The following is a 20,531-nucleotide window of genomic DNA, read 5'->3' on the forward strand; positions in this document are numbered from 1 at the left end:
TGGCAGGCTTTCAGAAGGCAGAGCACTCTGTGAGTCAACTGTGAGAGACTCTGCTTACAACACATCCCCTGGTGTGGCCTCGGCCAAAGCAGGTCACGTGGCCGTGCGAAAAGCCAGCAGAGGAGGAAAGCATACTTGCCTCTCCTGGAAGGAACTTGTAATGTGACAAAGGCCATGGGTGTGATCATTTCCTAACAGGGCGGGAGTAAAGAATCGAGATCCGTCTACAGGAAAGGAAAGTCCTTCCACTCACACGTCTCCGCCTCTCAGTTTCAGGGAGGCCTTGCATCACCATGGGGAGTGTGATACCAGACGGGGCCAGGTGGGATGACGATTGCAATACCTGCCAGTGTCTGAACGGACGGATCGCCTGCTCCAAGGTAGGATGCGAGGGCTGCTGCAGGTCACCTGAACTCTGCAATAGCTGGTGGGCACTTCTCCTGAGCTGCCTGCTCCCGTTTCTCTCTCCAGGTCTGGTGTGGCCCTCGACCTTGCCTGCTCCACAAAGGACATAGCGAGTGCCCCAGTGGGCAGAGCTGCATCCCCATCCTGGACGACCAGTGTTTTGTCCGCCCCTGCACAGGTGTGGGCGAGTGTCACTCCTCCAGCCTCCAGCCGGTGAAGACCAAATGCACTTCTGACCCCTATTACCAGGATAACTGTGCAAACATCACGTTCACCTTCCACAAAGAGATGATGTCCCCGGTATGGAGCTGCTTTTTCAGTTGGGAATGGTGTGTGGCTGCTTGTACTAAGGCGGGACCGTTATAAGCTAGGATTCAGGTCTCTGTAGCCTAAGTTCCTGCCTTATAGCAAAGTACAACCTGAATATAACCCAACTTCCAAGGAAACATCATCCTTTTTTTCCTTGAGTATCTTACATATGTGTGGACTTTTCAATATTGTTCTAGGGTCTTACCACAGAGCACATTTGCAGTGAATTGAGGAATTTGAATATTTTGAAGAATGTTTCTGTTGAATATTCAATCTACATAGCTTGTGAGCCTTCCTCTTCTGCGAACAATGAAATACACGTGGCCATTGTAAGTATAAGATCTATTCCTATTTAATAATTTAATTGCAAGATGTCTAGCCACCTTCAGTTAGCCAGGAGCAAATACAGCAGAAGAGAGCTTGGCCTATGTGTGCTGTCAAGTAATTCTGCATAAAAGTATACCTGGAACATGTAAAATAATATTGAATATAATCTATAATTGAAAAACTTTAAAAAATAATAAATGTTATATCAAATTTTTGAAAAAGCTACCGTTCAAAAACTGCTAGGGAAAAGCTAGTATTCCCTGACCCTCCAGACTGACCATTTTTTTTTTTCCTTTTCCAGTCTGCCGAAGACATACGGGACGATGGAAACCCTATCAAGGAAATCACTGACAAAATTATAGACCTTGTCAGTAAGCGCGATGGAAACAGCTCGCTTATCGCTGCGGTTGCAGAAGTGAGAGTACAGAGGCGTCCTCTGAAGAACAGAACGGGTACGTGTCAGGTGGGAACAGTCCCTTTCACTGATGAGTGCCAAAAGGATCTCATCACACTGTCCAGTAAAACCACCAGATGGGCAGTTACCTCAAGGAGCTCCCCCGCCCCCTCATTTCACTGGTGAGGAAACAGGCCAGTTGACTTGACCAGTGTCATAAGGTGATGGGCAGAGGTTGATCTGACTTGCCCCCGGCCAACAGGCTGTGTGCTCACAAGCAGGCCCCTCTTAGTGCATGCGCTGATCCTAGATCCTCGTGAAGCCCTAGTGCAGACAGCCTCATGGTGCCTTGACCTCTGGTGTGCAAACCCTGCCTTGGTGTTCTGGTGTCGTGTGACAGCCCGGCCTAAGCACCGTGAGACCCTGGTTTGATAGGCAGCTCAAAGGCCCTGCAGTATGTCCAGACTCTCCTTCAGACCATCTTAAGCACCTTTGTTCTAGCAAGGCGAGAAATTGGGCTCATGACCTCTTGGGGGCATCGGAGCAGTCTGTTTCTGGTAATTCTGAAAACCAGATCCTGTAATGAGCTAAGTCACCAGACTCCCCTTGACTGATCCAGACACTGCTCTCCCCAGACGAAGTTGGGGAATCAGTAGGAGTTGCTACTTTGCTCAGTTGCTCTGGGGGCAATAGTGTCCGGGTCTCCAAGGTCCCAGGTCCCAGCACTGCTAATTACGCTGTGAAGTTGACAGTAGGCAGCTGTGAAAAGGATCATGTCCCATGATTCCCCTTTTAGGGACTCAGGGCAGGAGAACCACTGTTGGTACTCTTTCGTTCGGAGAGGGTAATGGATTTGGGGCCTGCCTTGCAGATTTCCTGGTCCCTCTGCTGAGCTCTGTGCTCAGCGTGGCTTGGGTTTGTTGCTTGGTGACGGCCTTCTACTGGTGTGTGCGGAAGCGACGGAAGCCCAGCAGCCATGCGCGCTCCGCCTCAGAGGACAACACCACCAACAACGTCAGGGAGCAGCTGAACCAGATAAAAAACCCCATCGAGAAGCATGGGGCCAACACAGTCCCCATCAAGGACTACGAGAACAAAAACTCCAAAATGTCAAAAATAAGGACACATAACTCGGAGGTAGAGGAGGACGACATGGATAAGCACCAGCAGAAAACCCGGTTCACCAAGCAGCCAGCTTACACGCTGGTAGACAGAGAGGAAAAGCCCCCCAACGGCACACCTGCCAAACACCCAAACTGGACAAACAAACAGGACAACAGAGACCTGGAGAGCGCCCAGAGCTTAAATCGGGTGGAGTACATCGTATAGCAGACGGTGGGCGCCACCTCCGCCACTAGGTAGAGTCTGCAGGCGCACGGCGCTGTAGTTCTTTAACTGTCTAGTCCAGTCTGAGGCTGTTGTTGGCTTAGAATCCCTGTGTTAATTTAAGTTTTGACAAGCTGGCTTACACTGGCAATGGTAGTTTCTGTGGTTGCCTGGGAAGTTGAGGACTGCATCTCAGAGCTATGCAAAAGCCAGTCCAAAGTGCCCTAGTGCACGGTCCCTGCAGCCGACAGGTCTCGGATCAGGCGCCCAGAAGGCCCCACCTTTCGGCCGAGGGCTTCCACTTCCGCCAGGTGTCCCGAGGGTGATGCAGTCTTAGGATCATAGTTTTATTTATATTTATTGACTCAAGTTGTTTTTGTATATTGGTTTTATGATGACGTACAAGTAGTTCTGTATTTGAAAAGTGCCTTTGCAGCTCAGAACCACAGCAACTATCACAAATGAGTTTATTATTTATTTTTTTTATTGTATTTTGTTGTTGGGGGAGGGGGGACTTTGATGTCGGCAGTTGCTGGTAAAATGAAGAATTTAAAGAGGAAAAAATGTGTCAAAAGTAGACTTTTGTATAGTTATGTAAATAATTCTTTTTTTATTAATCACTGTGTATATTTGATTTATTAACTTAATAATCAAGAGCCTTAAAACATCATTCCTTTTTATTTATATGTATGTGTTTAGAACTGAAGGTTTTTGATAGCATTGTAAGCGTATGGCTTTATTTTTTTGAACTTATTTTCTTACTACGTGTTGCCTATAAGCCAAAACTAAGGTGTTTGAAAATGGTTTATTTTTAAGACAATAGAAGGGCTTCTGTGCCTGGAATACTGGTGGAGTATATATATTTTTTGTGTTTTGGGGTTTTTTTTTGTCCAACATCAAGATGTTTAAAACACCTCCTATAGCATCATTTTAAAACACGTTTTCAGAACCAACTAAGGCAGTTTCAGAATTAGTCGAGAATAGTTTCCTTTTATTTTTCTGCTTTTGACTTGAAGAGAGACAGGCAGGTTATCTGCTACACAGCAGTTTAAGGGAACAAGTTGAGCTATGACTTAAATGTAGCCAAAATGTGAGTGGTCGAATATCATTAAAAATATCAAATTAATTGTGTGAAGTTGGAGTGCACCAGTCTTATTTTGTAAATTCTGATTTTCCCCCCACCATTTGTATGTAATACCGAACCACCTGTAGGTTTGATTTTTGTTATCTACTGCATTTAGGGAGTATTCTAATAAGCTAGTTGAATACTTGAAGAGTAAAATGCCCAGTAAGATCACTGTTTAGATTTGCCGTAGAGTACACTGCCTGCCTTAAGTGAGGAAATCAAAACGCTATCACAAAGTTGAAGATCCAAAAGGCTTATAAAACAGTCATTTTGTTGGTTCATCATTGAGACCGTGAAGATACTTTGTATTGTCCTATTAGTGTTATGAACATAAAAATGCATCTTTGTGTTGTTCCTGGCAATAAATTTTGAAAAGTAATATTTATTAAATTTTTTGTATAAAAACCTGGAACAGTGTGGCCTCTTCTGCGTTTACTAGTGTGGCACTGCCCTGTGCTGCTGGTAGTGATAATTAGGGGCACAGAACAAGAGCTCAGAGCCTTTTCAGCCCCTAAACTCATCTGAAGTGGGGCTGTGGGGAAGCTGAGCTGTGAGAACCCCATCCTGGAGGCCTTGATTCCCTTGTCACTCAACAGCAAGTGTGAATACTGCTTGAATAAACACCACTGGATCAATGGCCTGCAGCATGGAGGTGAATTGTTTGTGACCACTCAGGGGATATGCCTACCTTTCCCACCACAGTGAAAGGGTTTTTCAAACAACTTGGAATTGGTGTTGGGGCTGAAGAAGGAGAGTGAATGCTTTTTTCTCATTTTTTTTCCCCTGGCTACTTGAATTAATACATTAATGTCCTTCCATCATTATAGACCTTGTAGATTTTGTGAACTTATGCCTCACTGCACAGGAGGTAGTTACAAGCTTCTGGGGTCAGAGCCCATCAATCTACTCATCACTTTGTACCCCGGAAGTGAGTGTTCTGTTGGCCTTGCCATGCTGCTCTGCCAGGTGCCTGGCCTTCTATGAGACTCCAGAGTTGAGCTGTTTCCACCTGTTAGGGGCAGGAGAGCTGCGGTTCTCACTGGAGGCTGCTGGGCCACAGGCCAACATAGCTCTGCCTCCATGTCATGGGTGGGGTGGGGAGGGGAGGGGAGGGGAAGCTTTGCCTCTGGCCCCTTCAGCAAGGGATGAGCTGAGATGACACACACAGGGGCAGCTCCCAGCAGCTGCTTGGAGTTGCCAGGTATTTGCTGCTTCTGGTTAAGAAGCCAAAGCTCACCCTCCTGGGGGTGCTGTCCCCCAGAGCGTCACCAATCAGGCCATCCACTCACCTCTAGTTTTCAGAGTGTAACTCAAATTGGAGCAACAAACTGAATGGAGAAGCTGACAGGATGTCTTGTTTCATTCTTGGGAGGCTATTTTCCACTAGGCCAAGAGAATTGTGTTCTCTGATGGGCATCTCATTTAAGAGTAGATGGTGGGCTTTAAGTACCCCACCCACACTCCTTGTGCGTGAACAAGAGGTCCTTGAGCGGGTCAGAGCTCATCCATGGCAGTGCATTTTGGCTTGCTGGGGCAGCAGCCCTGAAATAGTGGATTCCCATGACATCTCCCTAGCATAGTGATACTTAGGTCACTAATCCCTGCTGGTGAACAGCAGCCAGTTCCCGCAAGGTGGGGTCAGGGAGGGAGATGTGCTCTGCGGGTACACAGACCCAGGGAGCTGGAAATGGTCTGGTTTTGCAGCACTGAACTCAAACCTTCCTGAAGCAATACCTTGCTCTGGTGGTTTGTAAACTTGAATTATGCAGGACCCCTGAATTCCTTGGCTAGTTGCCAAATGCTTTTGTACCAAGAAAAAACCAAAACAAAAAAAAACCACTTAATGAGCCTCTGCAATTCTTTTTTACAGGAGAGACATGATCTTGAGATTCATATGTGTTTTAAGGATCCCTGTGTCCAGGACACTCAGTGGGAAGAAGAAGGTAGCGATCAGGCTCCCCAAAGCCGGGACCATAATTGTCAGAATGTTTTCCACCTTCTTCCAGGTAGAAGGAATCAGGCAAGGGAGCCTTGGATATCTTGGATATCCTGGGTACAGGGAAGGAAAGAGGAAGGGACTCGTTAGCGTTCCTGTTCCCCATGAACACTGGGGGCCCTCTGTGAGCAGACCCTGGGAGAAAACTTGGCTGACTAGAACTCAGGCATTAGAAGGTACCATGAAACTTCAGGAAGGCATTAAGTGGAAGGTGATTGTTTTTAGATAGGAAACTCTGTCCTGAGATTCTAGACTTACATAATGTAGAATCAGAATAGAAAAGGGGAGGGGGCTGTATCTTAATTGGCAAAAAGCCCAGTGAGACTGGGTGATAATCAGAAACAACTCGAAAGCAACACATTTACCTGAAGTGCAGATTCCCAGGTCTGACCCAAGATTCACCAGGAGTGGGGCTGGGCAATCTGCATTTTCAAGAGCTCTCCCCTCCCCGCTCTGCATTTTATACAGTTAAATTTGAGAACAACTCTACTAAAACCCTAAAGTACAAGCTCTTCATTAATTATAATGTTTTTCCTCCTTGTTAAACTGAATTAAGTAGCCTGAAAGCCAGTTTGTTGCTAAATTGCCACCTGACATCATTTTTAAGTAAAATAATTATGCTGCCCTCTGAGCAAGTTGTGGTCTTAAGTGCTTCGTGTTTATTGGCTGATCTGAGGGGTCAGTGAGTGAATAAGGGGTCATTATTTAGGTAGCAAAGTGCCAAAGCAACCACAGTGGTGGGCTTCCCACCTTTCTGAACAGTGTACACCTGTCAATCTGAAGGCGAGGGAGTGTGCAACTAAAAACTGGTCGCCTTTAAAGAAAAAAGTCTCCTGGGTGTACAGAGGTTTGCAACTTGGGCTGAGCAACGTTCCAGCATTTCCGTTTTCAGCTGCGGGCCTCTTTCTTGCCTCTACTGGGAATGAGAAACAGGAGTTCAGAGGTTCCTGGGCTGGGAAGGCACAGCACATGGGTTATGGGAAGCCACCTCCTGCTAATGTGTATTTATACTTTGTAAGCTCTGATTCATCCAAGCACTGGAACAGAAATCTGCTTCCTGAGGTTCTGTTTTTAAATAGATAGTTTGCAAAAACAACAATTATTTTTCTTAACATTTTTTTCCACCCCACAAGCAGCTAAACACCCCAGCTCAGGCTGTGTCAGTCTCCAACAATGCCGACAGACAGCTGGGTATTCGGGGGCAGAAGGGTGCCCTGAGGCGGTTCTGTGGGGTTCTGGCCCTATGCGTCTTCAGAGTTTAGAAACCATTAGAGAGCAATCTTGTTTCATCACCTGAAGACTATGAGATATTTCTGGGTCTATTAAAAATAACCAGTTTACCTTCATGAACAAGTGCCTCCTGATGGTTACAGTAATGGCAAGCGGGGTGGTGCTCCTGGGGCTGCTGGCCCCAGAGGGCCTGCTCACCTGCATGCACCCTCTGAGCGTGTCAAAAGGCACGGCTCCCTTGTGTTGGACATAAATTCTACCTGTATTGCTTGCTCTTGCATGCCTGGCACAATGTTCCTGGCGTGGAGTGTTTCTTTCAAGTCTCTGGCAGCTTTTACAAGTCTTAAATTATGTGTCATTATCACTGGTCCGGTATTAACCTGTGATATGCTAGTCTGGAAAACTGGAGAGTAAAGGCTCTTAAATCCAGTAAGAACCTCAGATTGAGGCCTGCCCACCACCTCCCTCACTCCAACCCTGTCCCTCCCCCTGCAAACATCCACACCAGGGCACTCCAGGTTTGAATTATCCAGGAGCAAAACCTAAAATGCCAGTGACATGAAAGCAACGGCTTTGTTTTAAAGGGAAGCTCTCCTGGCAGGCTTGTGGGTCTCTTCCAGGACCCCAAGCGGAACACACGTCTGCAGCTGGCTTACTAATGACTACTCAGGCTGCCACAAGAACAGTGCCCTTGATCTGAGCTGTGCCTCCTCAAGGTTTTAAGTAGAAAGTGACATCTTTATAAATCTGAGAGCAATAGGTGTTTTCCGAACCAAAGGCAGATTAAGCCCTGTCCCTTGGTAGGTGGTTCCTTTGTTCTTGGGCAGCTTCAGATTTTCTTGTTTCTGCTTCATAGACTTACAAAAATGAAGCACAGGAAGAGGTTCAGAAAGGAAACTGAGAGTCCCACTACATCCTACCCCTCCCTGTGTGTGCACACATGCACGTGTGCACTCACACACACCACGCGTGCACGCTCTACAGGAGTTTTCAGGACAACACACTACACTCCATGGCCAGTATCAGGTGATTGCAATTACCATCAGACTTCATCCCACATCCCCGAACCACTTCGGCTTCCTCTGATAGGGTGCTCCCCAGTTATCACAGAGAAACCACCCGAGCATTGAAAATTACTAAAATCCAAGTAGCTCGAATGTGATTGAGTTCACCAGGTCCAGTGGGCGGCGGCACCAGCACTGACAGATCTGGGGGTTCTGAAACTGCCTGTGGGCAGCTCCGCTTCCTCCACCCAACATCCCCAAAGCCCACTCTCCCATGCTCTCTGCACCCGCTGCGGAGGGTGTCCCAGGAGTCATCTTTAACCTGCTGTTGGCTTGGGGTGGGCCTGGATTACATGTTATGCAAAGGTTTCCTATGCGCTGAGGCACCCACGCTGAATGGCTTGGAAAAACCCTGTCCTGGAGACAGAAACATAAACCCTGCAAGTTTAGGACATGAACAATCAGAAACTCTCAGGGGGCTCTTTCTGGCTTTGCAGGGAGGTTTTTTGGAGTGCTTTGCAAAGAATCCACAGCTTACAACAGAAGGGAAGAGCAGAGATTGAAACAGTTACAGGTTTGCACAAAACTACGGCAAGGCAAATGTGTCTGTGATGAAAAGGAAAGGAGTGAGGGGAGTGTGGGGGCGGGGGCCGAGCCTCACCACAACCTCTGGCTTTCCCCACAGCCATGGATCTGTTATTCCTGTGTTTCCTGTGACTTCTCAGTCCAACACTCAGCAGAAGAGGTCCTGAACGTTTCCTCACGGCGTTCTGCATTCACGTGGGCCCAGCCAGCTGCCGGGCAGTGTGTGCCCAGTGGTCAAGGGCACGCACTCCGGAGCCAGACTTCCTTGATTCCAGTCGCAGCTCTTCCTTCCCAGTTCCCGGTGTTGGTAGTTTCTGCCTGCGTGGTGCTGGGGTCACCCAAGTTCTAGGCTTGGGAGTCAGACAGACCTGGAATTTGGGCTCTGCCACTTACTTACTAACTTGGGAAACTTTCTGAAATCCTTTGCGTCTCAGTTTCCTCATCTGTGAAATCATGATAGTGACCATGTGCTGCGGTTAATAATCATGAAAAGGCCTGCAGGAAGAAAGTGCTGCCCTCAGCATTGCTCCAAGCATCCTGTGACAGGCTATAGAGTCCACTGAAAGAGTAAGGAATCCAGCTAGATTCCAGTGACAGTGCCTGCTCTCGCCATTACACTGGACCCCCGTCAGAGAAGAGCTAAGGGCTGTTGGATCTGGCGCTAGATGGAATCCCAAAGTGGCCCCTAAAGATTCTTGACCCCTGGTCATTTGCTCAAACATGAATCCAGGGGGTCTGAAAACAAGAGAGATGATCCATGTGGAATGGACCTGATCACAGGAGTGCTTTACAAGCAGAGAGTTTTCTTTGGCTGGTCACAGAGAGACTAAGGACTAGGGAGCTTTCTCCATTACTCAGATAGATACAGGGACCAGTGGCAGGGACCTGAGAACAGCCTCTGGGAGCTGAGTGAACTCCCAGGTCTGCAACTAGCAGGGCAGTGGGGCCCCTAGGAACTGAATTTCGCCAACAACCTGAGGGAGCTTGGAAGTGGATCTTTCTCTGGATAAGCCTCCAGATGAGGCCTTGTGAGACCCAAGCAGAGGGCCCAGCTGAACAGTGTCAGAAACTGTTCCACAACCAATCTGCACTGATGGTAATTTGTTATACAGTATCAGCAAATTTACACAGGCCTCTTCTAAAGGGAGTCATATCAGGCGATGTCATGTCTAGATGCTATATTTGGTTTTGACTCTACAGATCATTGGCTTTTTCCCAGCTCAATTAATTACATGCCTCCTACCAGCATAGCAGGAGCTCATTCAAGACAAGCCTGAACTACGGAACTGCTAGAAAACCTGGTGCCCAATTAAATTCTGCAACAGTGAGTGATCTGTGTATAGATGGCTCTCTAAAACCTCTAAGTAATAATAGAACATAGTTCTTTCTTCTATATCCCCCCAATAGTTTTATAAAATTAGGGCTGAAATAGGTACGCTCCGGTGTCTGACCTAAAGGATTCCAGGACAGTCTTGGGCCAGTTCTTAATCCTTATGAAACATAATGTTTGACTCCTGTTTTTTTTTATGAGGTTTTCAGTGGATTGACTATGTTGTCATCTCCCCTCCACACCCTCAGCAGCCTTTGTCTCCGAAGAAGTTCCCTCCTTGGCTGTCCTCGCTGCACACTGGCCACTTCCTCTGGACCAAGGAACTAAATAAATGTCAAGCTCCACTTTCTCTCCCACAATCGCTTCTCTCCCAGGCTCGTCCTCCTATGATGGGCAGCTGGCCTAAGTGGACATGCAAAGCCAGTGTCAAAAAGTTGAGGATTCTCTCAAGTTCAGTGAGTTTTTCTAAAATATTACCAGGATCTGGAGTTAGACCTCAGAAATATGTGGAACAATAGCCAAAATCGTTTCTACAACCAGGACCCAGAACATGCATTTTGATAAACTGGTACTAAGAAATACTATCCCCAAGAGAAAGCAAGGCCACTTTGATATAGACAATTCACAGATGGACAGCTTGCTTGTTGACATTTTAGGTAAGATCCAGAAGGTTCTTGTAGCTGGAGATTTTTAGTATTGAAATAAGAACCCCAACAGTAGACCCCCTGAATCTCTGACACGGAGAGCTCTTCCTCCCAGAGGTGCTTTCACGTTGTTTGAGCACTTGTCACTGGGGAGCTATCCGAGGGTGCTTTTCTAGATGCTCCTGGCTCAGCCCACGGTCCCCACTCTTCTCTGGCTGGTCACCGAGCTGAGCAGAAGGCACGGGAAAAGGATCACCAGGGAAGCGTTTTCAGAGGAATGTCCAAATCAAAGCAGCGCTGCTGTTTCACAAGCCTGGTTCACTCTGCCAGCACGACAGGGAGGACCTTCCAGGCTTGTTACTGGGACACCTCCCGAACGCCCAGCCCAATCTGCCTCATCAAGGCCAGAGGTCGCTTTCATTTACCATTCCACCTTCTCCCTCTGACAACAGGAATAGATGGCTGGTATTAATCCTCCCCGGCACCCACAGTGGGTTTGGGAAAGAGCCCTCTGCATTCTTCTCACCAGCTGAGCATGTTAAGGAGGAAGTGAAAAGGCCTTAAGAGCCAGCCACCGGGCCTAGAAAAATTCCCAGTCAATCCATCACCTGCCTCTTCTGCAGGAGGGCCTGCCAGTCCATTCCACAACTCCAGGGGCAGGTGGAGAGGGCTGTGAGCTGTATCTGTCGGTGAGTCTGTGTGTCCGTGTGTGCTGGTGTGAGTGTGTGTGTGCCTGTGTGCACTTGTCTAAGCACAGAGACAGGACTAGTAATAGAAGAGCCGGTGAGAGGGCGTGGGAGACTGAGAACTTATTTATAAAAGCTCTTCTGCCCTAAAGCAAGTCAAACTCCCCGCTGAGGAGCTGCTTTTTCTTCCTCCCTTTTGAGTCTTGTGTGCCGAGCTGACCTCTCCCCGGCAGAGGTCAGCGCTCTGCTCACCCTGTGTGCACTCGGCCTTCTGGGGCTCGGTTGCCTTAGAAGCCTGAAGAGGAGAGAATTCTTCGGCTCTAATTTCTGAGAGAAAAGCTGTAGTAAATCTCGTGGAAAAGCTGGTCTTTTTATTTTTTTAAAGAAATATATACGTTATGATCTTTTGGGAACTGTAGAAAACATGAAACTGTACATCACCAGGGTCCCTCCCACAGTCTACTGCACCCCCTAAAATAAATCAGGCTGGGGAATGAATGAGGTCTTAAGAAATGCAACTGAACTTAAAATACAAGGTCAGCATCTCATCCTAGGTAATCCTTTGGAGGATGAGAAATTCTCCTGATTTTCCCACAGGGTTATTTCAGATGTGCTTTCTGAGCCAAACTATTTTAAAAGCATTCATTCTTCCACTGCCCTGCCAAATGTGAATTTGAGATTCACATGCACTTTTTGAGAGCTTATTAATGATATTAATGATCATGGATCAAAGGCAAACCCCAGACAATTATTTAGGTGCTTTAAAAACTCATCTTCTGTGGGAGGGAAACAATGTCTCAGTGCTGCCAAAGACGAAGCTGCGGGCTGAGGTGGTGGGTCTAAAGCAGCCTTACGACTGGAGGGGCCTTAAAGGAGAAAACAAAATACATCCCTTTGTGCGATTAAAATGTACACTTAGTGACACCACACCGCCAAAGCCTTTGCTATTCAGAAGGCAGGTAGGTACACTTCTGATTTGCAGAAAGCCCCTCTCCTAAAGGATTCTCAGTTCTTAGAGGGTCCTGCCTCTTTTAACACCCAGTATTTATTGAGACCCACCCCCACCCCTATATTTTTAAACAATAATTCTTAACCATGGCTTTTCATGAGAATCATTATTTAAGGATCTTTTAGAATTACCCACACTCAGGCCATTATCTGAAAGATTCTGATATTAAGTAGAAGCTACCCAGGTAATTCCAATGTGTGTGGTCAGTTCAAGAACCTGTTTTAAAGCAGATGGAGCAATTAATGCATGGGAGTTCTACCTTTAATTCAGGACTCTATAGAGCCAAGGGTGGCAGTTAAAATATTAATGATTGATAATGGAAGAAACTGAGGCCCATGACATTAAATGACTAGTCCCAAAACACACAAACCAATCAATGTCAAAACAGCAGCTGGACCCAGAGTGTGAGCTGGTAGCACCATGCTATCTTTCAGTCCCCAGGTCCCCAGTCCAGGCCCAGGGCAGTGCCTCTGTTCTGTGGGCTGGGCCACACAACACACCGCCACAGCCACAACTCAAGGAAATGGGCTTTGCTTCATCAAATGCTGTGGTTCTCAGCATTTCACCCACAGCTATTCAAGTGTATTATTCCAACCTGATACTGAAATGCTTCTGAAAAATTATGTACAGGACCCGAGGGAAAATATATTTACAAGCAACCAGAGAGGCCTGGGATTCTGTCATAAAAGGCACTGTAAAGAAAGAGTCAGCCCAGGACTTCATTCAGTGCTGAATGAGGACTAGGTCCACTTAGAAAATGGAAATGAATCCACTTGGGAAACGTCAAGATTCTCTGGAAAGGAATCAAGGTCACATTCTTTAACCCCTCACAAGAGGAGTCTATCTGAGCTCACAATTGGGAGCAGAAGTGGGAAATATCTGCATTGTGAAGACCACCCCAAAATCCTACAGGCCAATTTAATCACAGCATCCCACACAGTATTTTTCAAACCTGCAGCTTTAGGACCAATTACTCAGATGCAGAGCTCTTCTGATTATTTTAACTCGGCATTCAAAACCTCAGCATTGCTTCAAGGAGGAAAGAAAAAGTCTCTAACAGACAGAATATAATTTTAAATAGCATGTTCAGGAAAGGGCATTTTAGATGTACATTCCTTGGGGTTAACTCACTTGTTTTGAAGAAAAGTGATACACACTAATTTGACTTTTTAAACAACTTTTCTTTTTATTCATAAAACAGGTCCATTTCCACTACTTTCATCCTCCTAGGCATGTACAAATGTTTAAATATTTTAAACAAATGAGAGGATAAGGTCAATGTTGAAACTGAGCTCTCTTGGTGATTGCTACAGTATTTGGCTTCAAAACACTTTTTAAAAATTTATTGACTTTAGAGAGAAAGGGAGGGGGAGATGGAGGGACGAAAGTGAGAGAGACAGAAAAACATCAACTGGTTGCCTCCTGGTAAGGGATGGACAGGGGACTGGAACTGCAGCCTCGGTCTGCGGCCTGCCTGGGGACCCAGCTGGCGAGCTTCCCATGCACAGGACCATGCTCCAACCCACCGAGCCGCATCGGCAGGGCTGGCTTTCTAACTTGACTGAAGAGAGTTATTCTGGGGATCTGACAAATCCATACCTGCAGTCTCCTGCTCAGATGCTTTAGGGTCAAACATATGGTTTTATTGATATTTGCTTAATCAAAGAATTAAAAGTTTTGATAAGTAACTGTAATGGCAATGATAAGGTAACACGTGGTAATGCTATATGCTGCATAATGACACTGTTTTAAGTGCAAATAATTTCAAGCCCAGTACGAAGTAGTTCTTGACAATTAAAGGCAATAATTTCACACATGCAAGTCCCCTCTGTTAAGCTACACACTGACAGTCGTTCCTTGTCTAGTTAAATAAATACAGAAACCAAATTAGAGGGAGTTCATCAGATTTCTGAGGATTTCATTATATCACTAAGTTGTAATACCAATAATATATATGGTTAGACTTGTGTTCTGAGTAATTAGCTGAACTAACCTCATTTTACAATGCTTAATTTATTTTGTACCAAGGAAGGCTTTAAACCATTTACCAGAAATCAACTTAATTTTGATTTTTTACTTGCTCCAACGTGTTTCAATTCATTACTGTTTCAATAAAAAGGAATAAACTCTCTCGTCTAACCAAGCGTGGACATTTCCTCAAAGGAGACGAAAAGAAGTCTAAATGACTTCCACATTCAAGTCACAGCATGCTGAATAGAGAATTTTTGGTGGTTAGGAAAGCCATTTGCTACTTCAGAAAGAGGGCCACTCACTGGAATTTTGTGGAAACATTACAGTGGGGCCTACCAAGAGGAACTCAAGGAAGCAGAGGACAGTGACACGGTGGCCCCAGGCCATTCTCCTGGCACAGAGGTTTCCTTCCCTTCCTGCTCTGCCCTCCAAGCTCTCTCTGAGATCAAAGGCCACTGATATGTACAACAATTCGTACGAAGTCCAAACTTGATACCAGAAACAAACAACTGTGATCTCACTGTTGCCCCCCAAATCTATCTTGAGATACCTCATTCAGAGAATAACCATATTCTCCGTACTTCAAACTATAAAGGGTTTTTGTGACTCTTGCTTTTTATAAAATGAGAAACATTTTCCTACTTTTTCCATAGTAAATAAGTGAATAAAAAACCTACAGCACTCGCTCCTCTCTCACCAAATGTTTGCTCCTTTGCATTTCACAATTTATATGCATAACTGGATGACAGTTAACCTCCAGTGGCAATGAAAAGAAAAATGTGTAAGAAAAATCACACTGACGGTTCTCAGACATTTCTGGTTAAAAGACAAAAAATGAAGACATAACATTAGCAAAACCCAATCTATTAAAAAGTCATTTGAAAGCCCACAGAGATGACTTAGAAGCTATGACACTGAGAGAGTTTGAGAGTTCAAAGTTGTGACATTAATCAAAGTGGATCCACATGTCTTCTAAGCATCATCAGAATTTACTAGGATTTGACTATACATTTATTTTAGGTTATTAAGTAAGTGGATGAAGAACTTGTCCCTTTTTGAGTAAGAATATTGACAGGATCCCAGATTTTCAGTTGCAGAATTATGAAGATTACTTAAAATATGAAAACATACACCAGTTCCAGCAGCAGAAAACCCTGCATTTCCCACCTAATAAGCAAAAACACCCTCCCTACCCTGCCGCCATTTCCCCTTTTGTACTTCCAAATAGCCAAAGAATCACACAACGACTCAAATGACAAGAGATCCAGGGGTGTTTCAGACATGTGGAAGGAAAGTGCTAGAAGGCAGAATTCCTCAAACACGTGCCACGGTGCAGAAGGGGAGAGCTGTTCCACCCATTAACCCTGCTAAAATCCCATGCGAGAAAGACTGTATCAATCTGCAACCAGTGGCACTATTTTTCTCTCTTACAACGCAGTAATCGTTATTTCCACAAATACAACAAACTCTAATGCCAAGATGTTTCTTGAAAGAAAATCATTATAAGAATTGGCCTTAACCATCAAGCCCGGGTTAACTAATGAAATAAAAACTTCTTTTAAAAAAACCTTCCTGTTGCCTCTAGTTCAAAGTTCACCTTCTTGTTCTGCAGCAGGCAGCAGCTATTGCTCTGGAATGGCTGTCTTTATTCTAGACTCTTCCAGGAAACTTATTGTTTCTTGGCTTATCACCTGGGTTATTTGTGTTTAAAATGTTCCAATAGCTGTTTCTGTTTAAGAAGATTCAATGACACATAGTGGCCCTGTCTTCAGTGAAAAGAACACCCAGGCTACTGTCCACTCTGAGAGAGGGGCCTGGATGGGCTGCGGAAATCCATCTTCCACTTTCTCAGGAGGTTTCCATTCTGTGTGGTCGACCCCTACTGGGTGAGCAGAATTCTGCTGGAATCAGCTGGAGGTAAGAAAAAAGCTAGGAGGGAAGAGGAAGTGATACCAGTGGGCAAAGCCATGTTCCTAGTTGGGGTGGTAAGGCTGGGGCCACAGAAAGGGGACAGGTTTCCAGGCAGGGTTTGGAGCATCGAAGGAACAGTATGTACACTCATGGGCGGGTGTTGACCAAGACTGAACTTCATGACATAAAATGCTGCCATGGAATATGGCTGCTGCTTAATGAGTCTTACACTACAATATAAGTGGGGGAAGGAGACATGGGAAGGACACAGTGAGGTGGGAGAAACCACTAATTAGTCTTAAGTATGAACTTACACTGTTTCCATATTCTTGTATTTTGCTGGGCTCTTTCTGGGCTATTTTTCTGCTAACTTCAACACTTATGGGAATACACTTGATTTTCCTTGTTAAAAGGGAGGTGCTACTTCAAAGGACCACCCAGTGCTGACCAGAGATATAACTGATGGGTGGCCTTTAAAGACAATTTCTTCCTGTTTCAGAATGATATTGAGGTAAAGAAATCTTTAGTGGGTATGCATCCAAAATGAGTCATTGCTATGATTCACTACATGGCATTTCAGCAAGCCCACTGGAGACAAGGCCACTGCGTGACACTGCAAATCTGAGACTCCTGCTTCAAATTTGAACTGTCTGTGAAGCCTTTCAAATGGGAAACCAGAAACTCTGGCCACCAAGTTCCCCTTGGGTTCTAGTCCATACTGAATCTAACCAAAATCTCAGAGGCAGGGACAGGGATAGGCCTGAGCTACAAGCAAGAACAAGCCTCTAACATGCTTTCCAGTGGTGGGCCAAGTTACTGGTGTATGTGGAAGGTACTGCAATTCTTAAGGTAAGTAACAGCTCTCTGGGTGCTGTGCCTACCAGACTTAAGAGCCTGAGAACAGAGTGACTCAAATACTGAATTCACATGCTTTACAAGTTTGAGGGAACACAAGGGTGTACGTGTCCACATGTGGCCCCAGCTGATAAGCCAGGCTAGAGGAAATAAACACTAGAGAGTGTCCAATCAGTACGGTGGGTCTCGACCTTGAGTCTGTTTCAGAATCACCCAGTTTCTCATTCAGTAAGTCTGGGGTGGGGCCCAAATGCCACATTTCTAACATATTTTCAGACAATGATGCTGGTGCAGGAGAATAAATTTATGCCTGCAACTCAACTGCAGCACTGTGGCATGATCTTTACATGGCCATTGCATGGTCTGTACAGACATGTGTCCAGGAGACATGTGATTGGTTTCTTCATGCAGTTCTTCAGGAATGGTGCTGTCCCTGACAAAATGAATGGATGTTTATCATTAAAATAAATTTCTGAAGACAGTTATAAAGTATGATGAGAAAGTAGCAATGTTGTTAGAATAAGCATACAAGGTCTGTCTGGAAAAAGTACAGCCACTATTATAACAAGAGCAGTTTGTGTGAAATCAACGTAACAAGCAGACAAGGAGAGTGGACTGGAATGCCCATGTGTGAACAATGACAATTTCACTGCACTGGTCAGTCAGTGGGGGCGTCACTGAGTGAGCACATGTACTATGTGGCCGTCACATTCAAAATCACTGAGCAAGTACAGCAATGGATCTGCATCAAATTTTGTGTTAAGCTTGAACATTCCTCTGCGGAAACTATTTACATGATTCAGAAGACTGCAGTTATGGGCAACTGGTGACTGGCAGCTTCATCATGCCAATTCGCCCCATCATGCATCATGTCTCCGGCACAGTTTTTTGGCAAAACATCAAATCTCCCAGGTGACTCAGCCCCGCTACAGCCCCAATCTGGCACCCTGTGACTTCTGGCTTTTCCCAACACTAAAATCACCTTTGAGAGGGAAGATTTCAGACCATGCATGAATTCAGGAAAATACAACCAGGCAGCTCATAGTGACTGAAAGGAACTTGTGAGGTTCCAAGGTGCCTATTTTGAAGGGGATCAAGGCACTACTGTCCTATGTACAATGTTTCTTACATCTTGTATCCTCTTCAATAAATGTTTCTATTTTTCATATTACATGGATGGATACTTTCTGGACATACCTTGTGTGGGCTCCTGAAGGAGACTGCTTTGAGAGCTATCCCTAACACAGAGACATATTTTTCTATATAAAAAAGTCATTCTAATTCCTTTGAAATCACAGCATCTATACAGCCTTCTCATTTTTCATAGGTTTGGCCACTATATCTCTCAACCTCAACTTTGCAATCCTCCTTGGTAAGTCAGTGGCCTCTTTCGTATTTCTTCCTTTTCTTGGCTGGGCTGCCATGAATCGTAGCTAACCTTTCAGTGTTTGTGGCGGAGCCGGTTTGCTCTGCTAGCCCTGGCTTATTTTACAGAAGATGTCTGGAGGAGAGATTTTCCAAAACATGCAACTCTTTTTCTTCCCCACATTTTTTTTATTGTTGTTCAAGTACAGTTGTCTCCATCCCATGCCCCACCCCCCGCATCCCAGCCACCCCCACTTCCCACCACAGATCCTCCCTGACTTTGGTTTTGTACATGTGTCCTTTATACAAAAACATGCAACTCTTCATTAGACATGGTTTTTGCCAAATCTTGTTTCAAAAGTAACCCCGGATCTAACAGCTCTAAAATTGGTAAAACTCTGACAGCTTTGCTTTTTTTCCACTATTATTTCTCTTGGGGCTAATCAATCACTTCCAAAAGAAACTCTCTTGTGGTGGTCGAAGTCTTCCACAGAGCCGCAGTTCCTGCGTTTCTGTTGTGTTCTGGCCCCTCGTGGACTTTGTTTTGGACGTGGTGATGCTGACTCACATCTCCAGACAGGGCTCCTGCTTAGAAGCCCTGTCTCTAACCACTCCCCAGGATGAGGTTTTTGCTGGCTGCTAGTTTCTCCTGGCTGGGCCTGATGAACATTTTCCAGCTTTTGAGCAGGGAGCCCCCACTGGCTCTCAGCTGCCTTTATGTAATCCTTTGCTTGTCCCGTGGCCGCCAGTGGGGCACTGGATGAAGCTGGACTACCACCTCTTCCCACTGCCATCTCTGCAATCACTGAGTCATTAGATGTTCCCACAGAGTCCCTGCTGCTCTGTGATTTGCTCACGATGCTGCTTTTTGTTTCAGCTCTTTTCACACTAAAAAAAAAAAAATTGTTTTGTAATGCTGTAATGTGATGGTTTCCTCCAAATTCCCCTTACCACATCTCCTACACCTGAAAAAAGAAAGCATACACTACGTTCCCTTTTCCCTATCTCCCCGGCAGATCTAGAAAAATCCCCAAGTGTACGTTTAAATGCAGACTGGGTCAAGAAATAGCAGTCACATTTTCCAGTACACTGGGATACACCAGGGAACACTTTATTTACTGATACCGGTGGAGTTCCTATTGTAACAAAGACAGACGAGTCTTCATTTCAGATGTTAAGGGTCAACTTGATATATTGATTTTCATCCCCAGAAGTAAATGCTCAAATACATCCAAAGCACAAGCTGTATTTATGTGTCTCTGTGTGTATGTGTACAAGAACATGCACAGAGATACACACTGTCTATTTGTAAGTAAGGAACAATGTTATGGAATTTCTCTCAGGCCATTTCAAGGTATTATTCAAATACAATCACCATTTAGTTGGTGTCAGGCTTGTTCATTAACCATTGGAAATAGGATTCAGTTAATATAACTGAAATATTCTGGGAAAAATTACAGAGAGTATGCATGGAAACAAAGTAGAAACGTGGCAGACACCAGTGTGTGTACGTATGTGCACATGTGTGCACACACACAAACCCTTTTTCTACAGTATATACAGCAGTTAATGTAAACTTCCCTCTAGTTGAAAATTACTCTGAGGGGCAGGATAAACACTTCATGGGAAGATTTACAAACTAGAGACTTTGACTTAGGTGTATATTTGCAGGCTTGCGAATGGCAAGAAATGTCTTAAACCACCAAACTCAAAACAATGAAGCTGAAATATTTATTTTGAATAAGCTTTGGTCTGGAAAGAAACACATAGATTTCTGTTCTTACTATTGCTATCAAGGGCATGAGGATTATCATAATTATGTTAGGGTCAGAATAAGCGTCTTAGAAAAGAAATGTATTTTTTGAGGTCTGTAGTCATTCTGCAAGTTGTATGAAACACACCGCCAACAGGTGCGTTTCATCTTCAAAGTGCTTATAATTAAGTGCTCCTTGCAACACACCTGTGAAGCAAGAACTTGACTCCTGTTGTCCAGAAAGCAAAAGAAAGAGAGGAAGGTGGAAGAGCAAGTATGTGTGTGTGTCTTAAGGTAGGCCCAGT

The 20,531-nt window shown here is 45.1% G+C and overlaps 2 protein-coding genes across 2 annotated transcripts in view; one reads left to right on the forward strand and one right to left on the reverse strand.

Annotated features, from left to right (window-relative positions):
* Positions 1-4,299, forward strand: part of JAG1 (jagged canonical Notch ligand 1) — a 35,537-nt gene extending 31,238 nt beyond the window's left edge. Inside the window, exons 22-26 of the mRNA XM_037136447.2 lie at positions 271-380; positions 472-705; positions 912-1,043; positions 1,343-1,493; positions 2,307-4,299. Coding sequence (XP_036992342.1) covers positions 271-380; positions 472-705; positions 912-1,043; positions 1,343-1,493; positions 2,307-2,764 — 1,085 coding nt within the window. The 3' untranslated portion in view covers positions 2,765-4,299. The remainder of the gene's footprint in view (positions 1-270; positions 381-471; positions 706-911; positions 1,044-1,342; positions 1,494-2,306) is intronic.
* A 10,158-nt stretch (positions 4,300-14,457) lies between these two features.
* Positions 14,458-20,531, reverse strand: part of SLX4IP (SLX4 interacting protein) — a 231,868-nt gene continuing 225,794 nt past the window's right edge. Inside the window, exon 8 of the mRNA XM_053671415.1 lies at positions 14,458-19,361. Coding sequence (XP_053527390.1) covers positions 18,917-19,361 — 445 coding nt within the window. The 3' untranslated portion in view covers positions 14,458-18,916. The remainder of the gene's footprint in view (positions 19,362-20,531) is intronic.

Source organism: Artibeus jamaicensis, unplaced genomic scaffold (genome assembly GCF_021234435.1).
Source record: "Artibeus jamaicensis isolate MK-2021 breed Jamaican fruit bat unplaced genomic scaffold, CSHL_Jam_final contig_685, whole genome shotgun sequence".
Taxonomy (NCBI): Eukaryota; Metazoa; Chordata; class Mammalia; order Chiroptera; family Phyllostomidae; genus Artibeus; species Artibeus jamaicensis.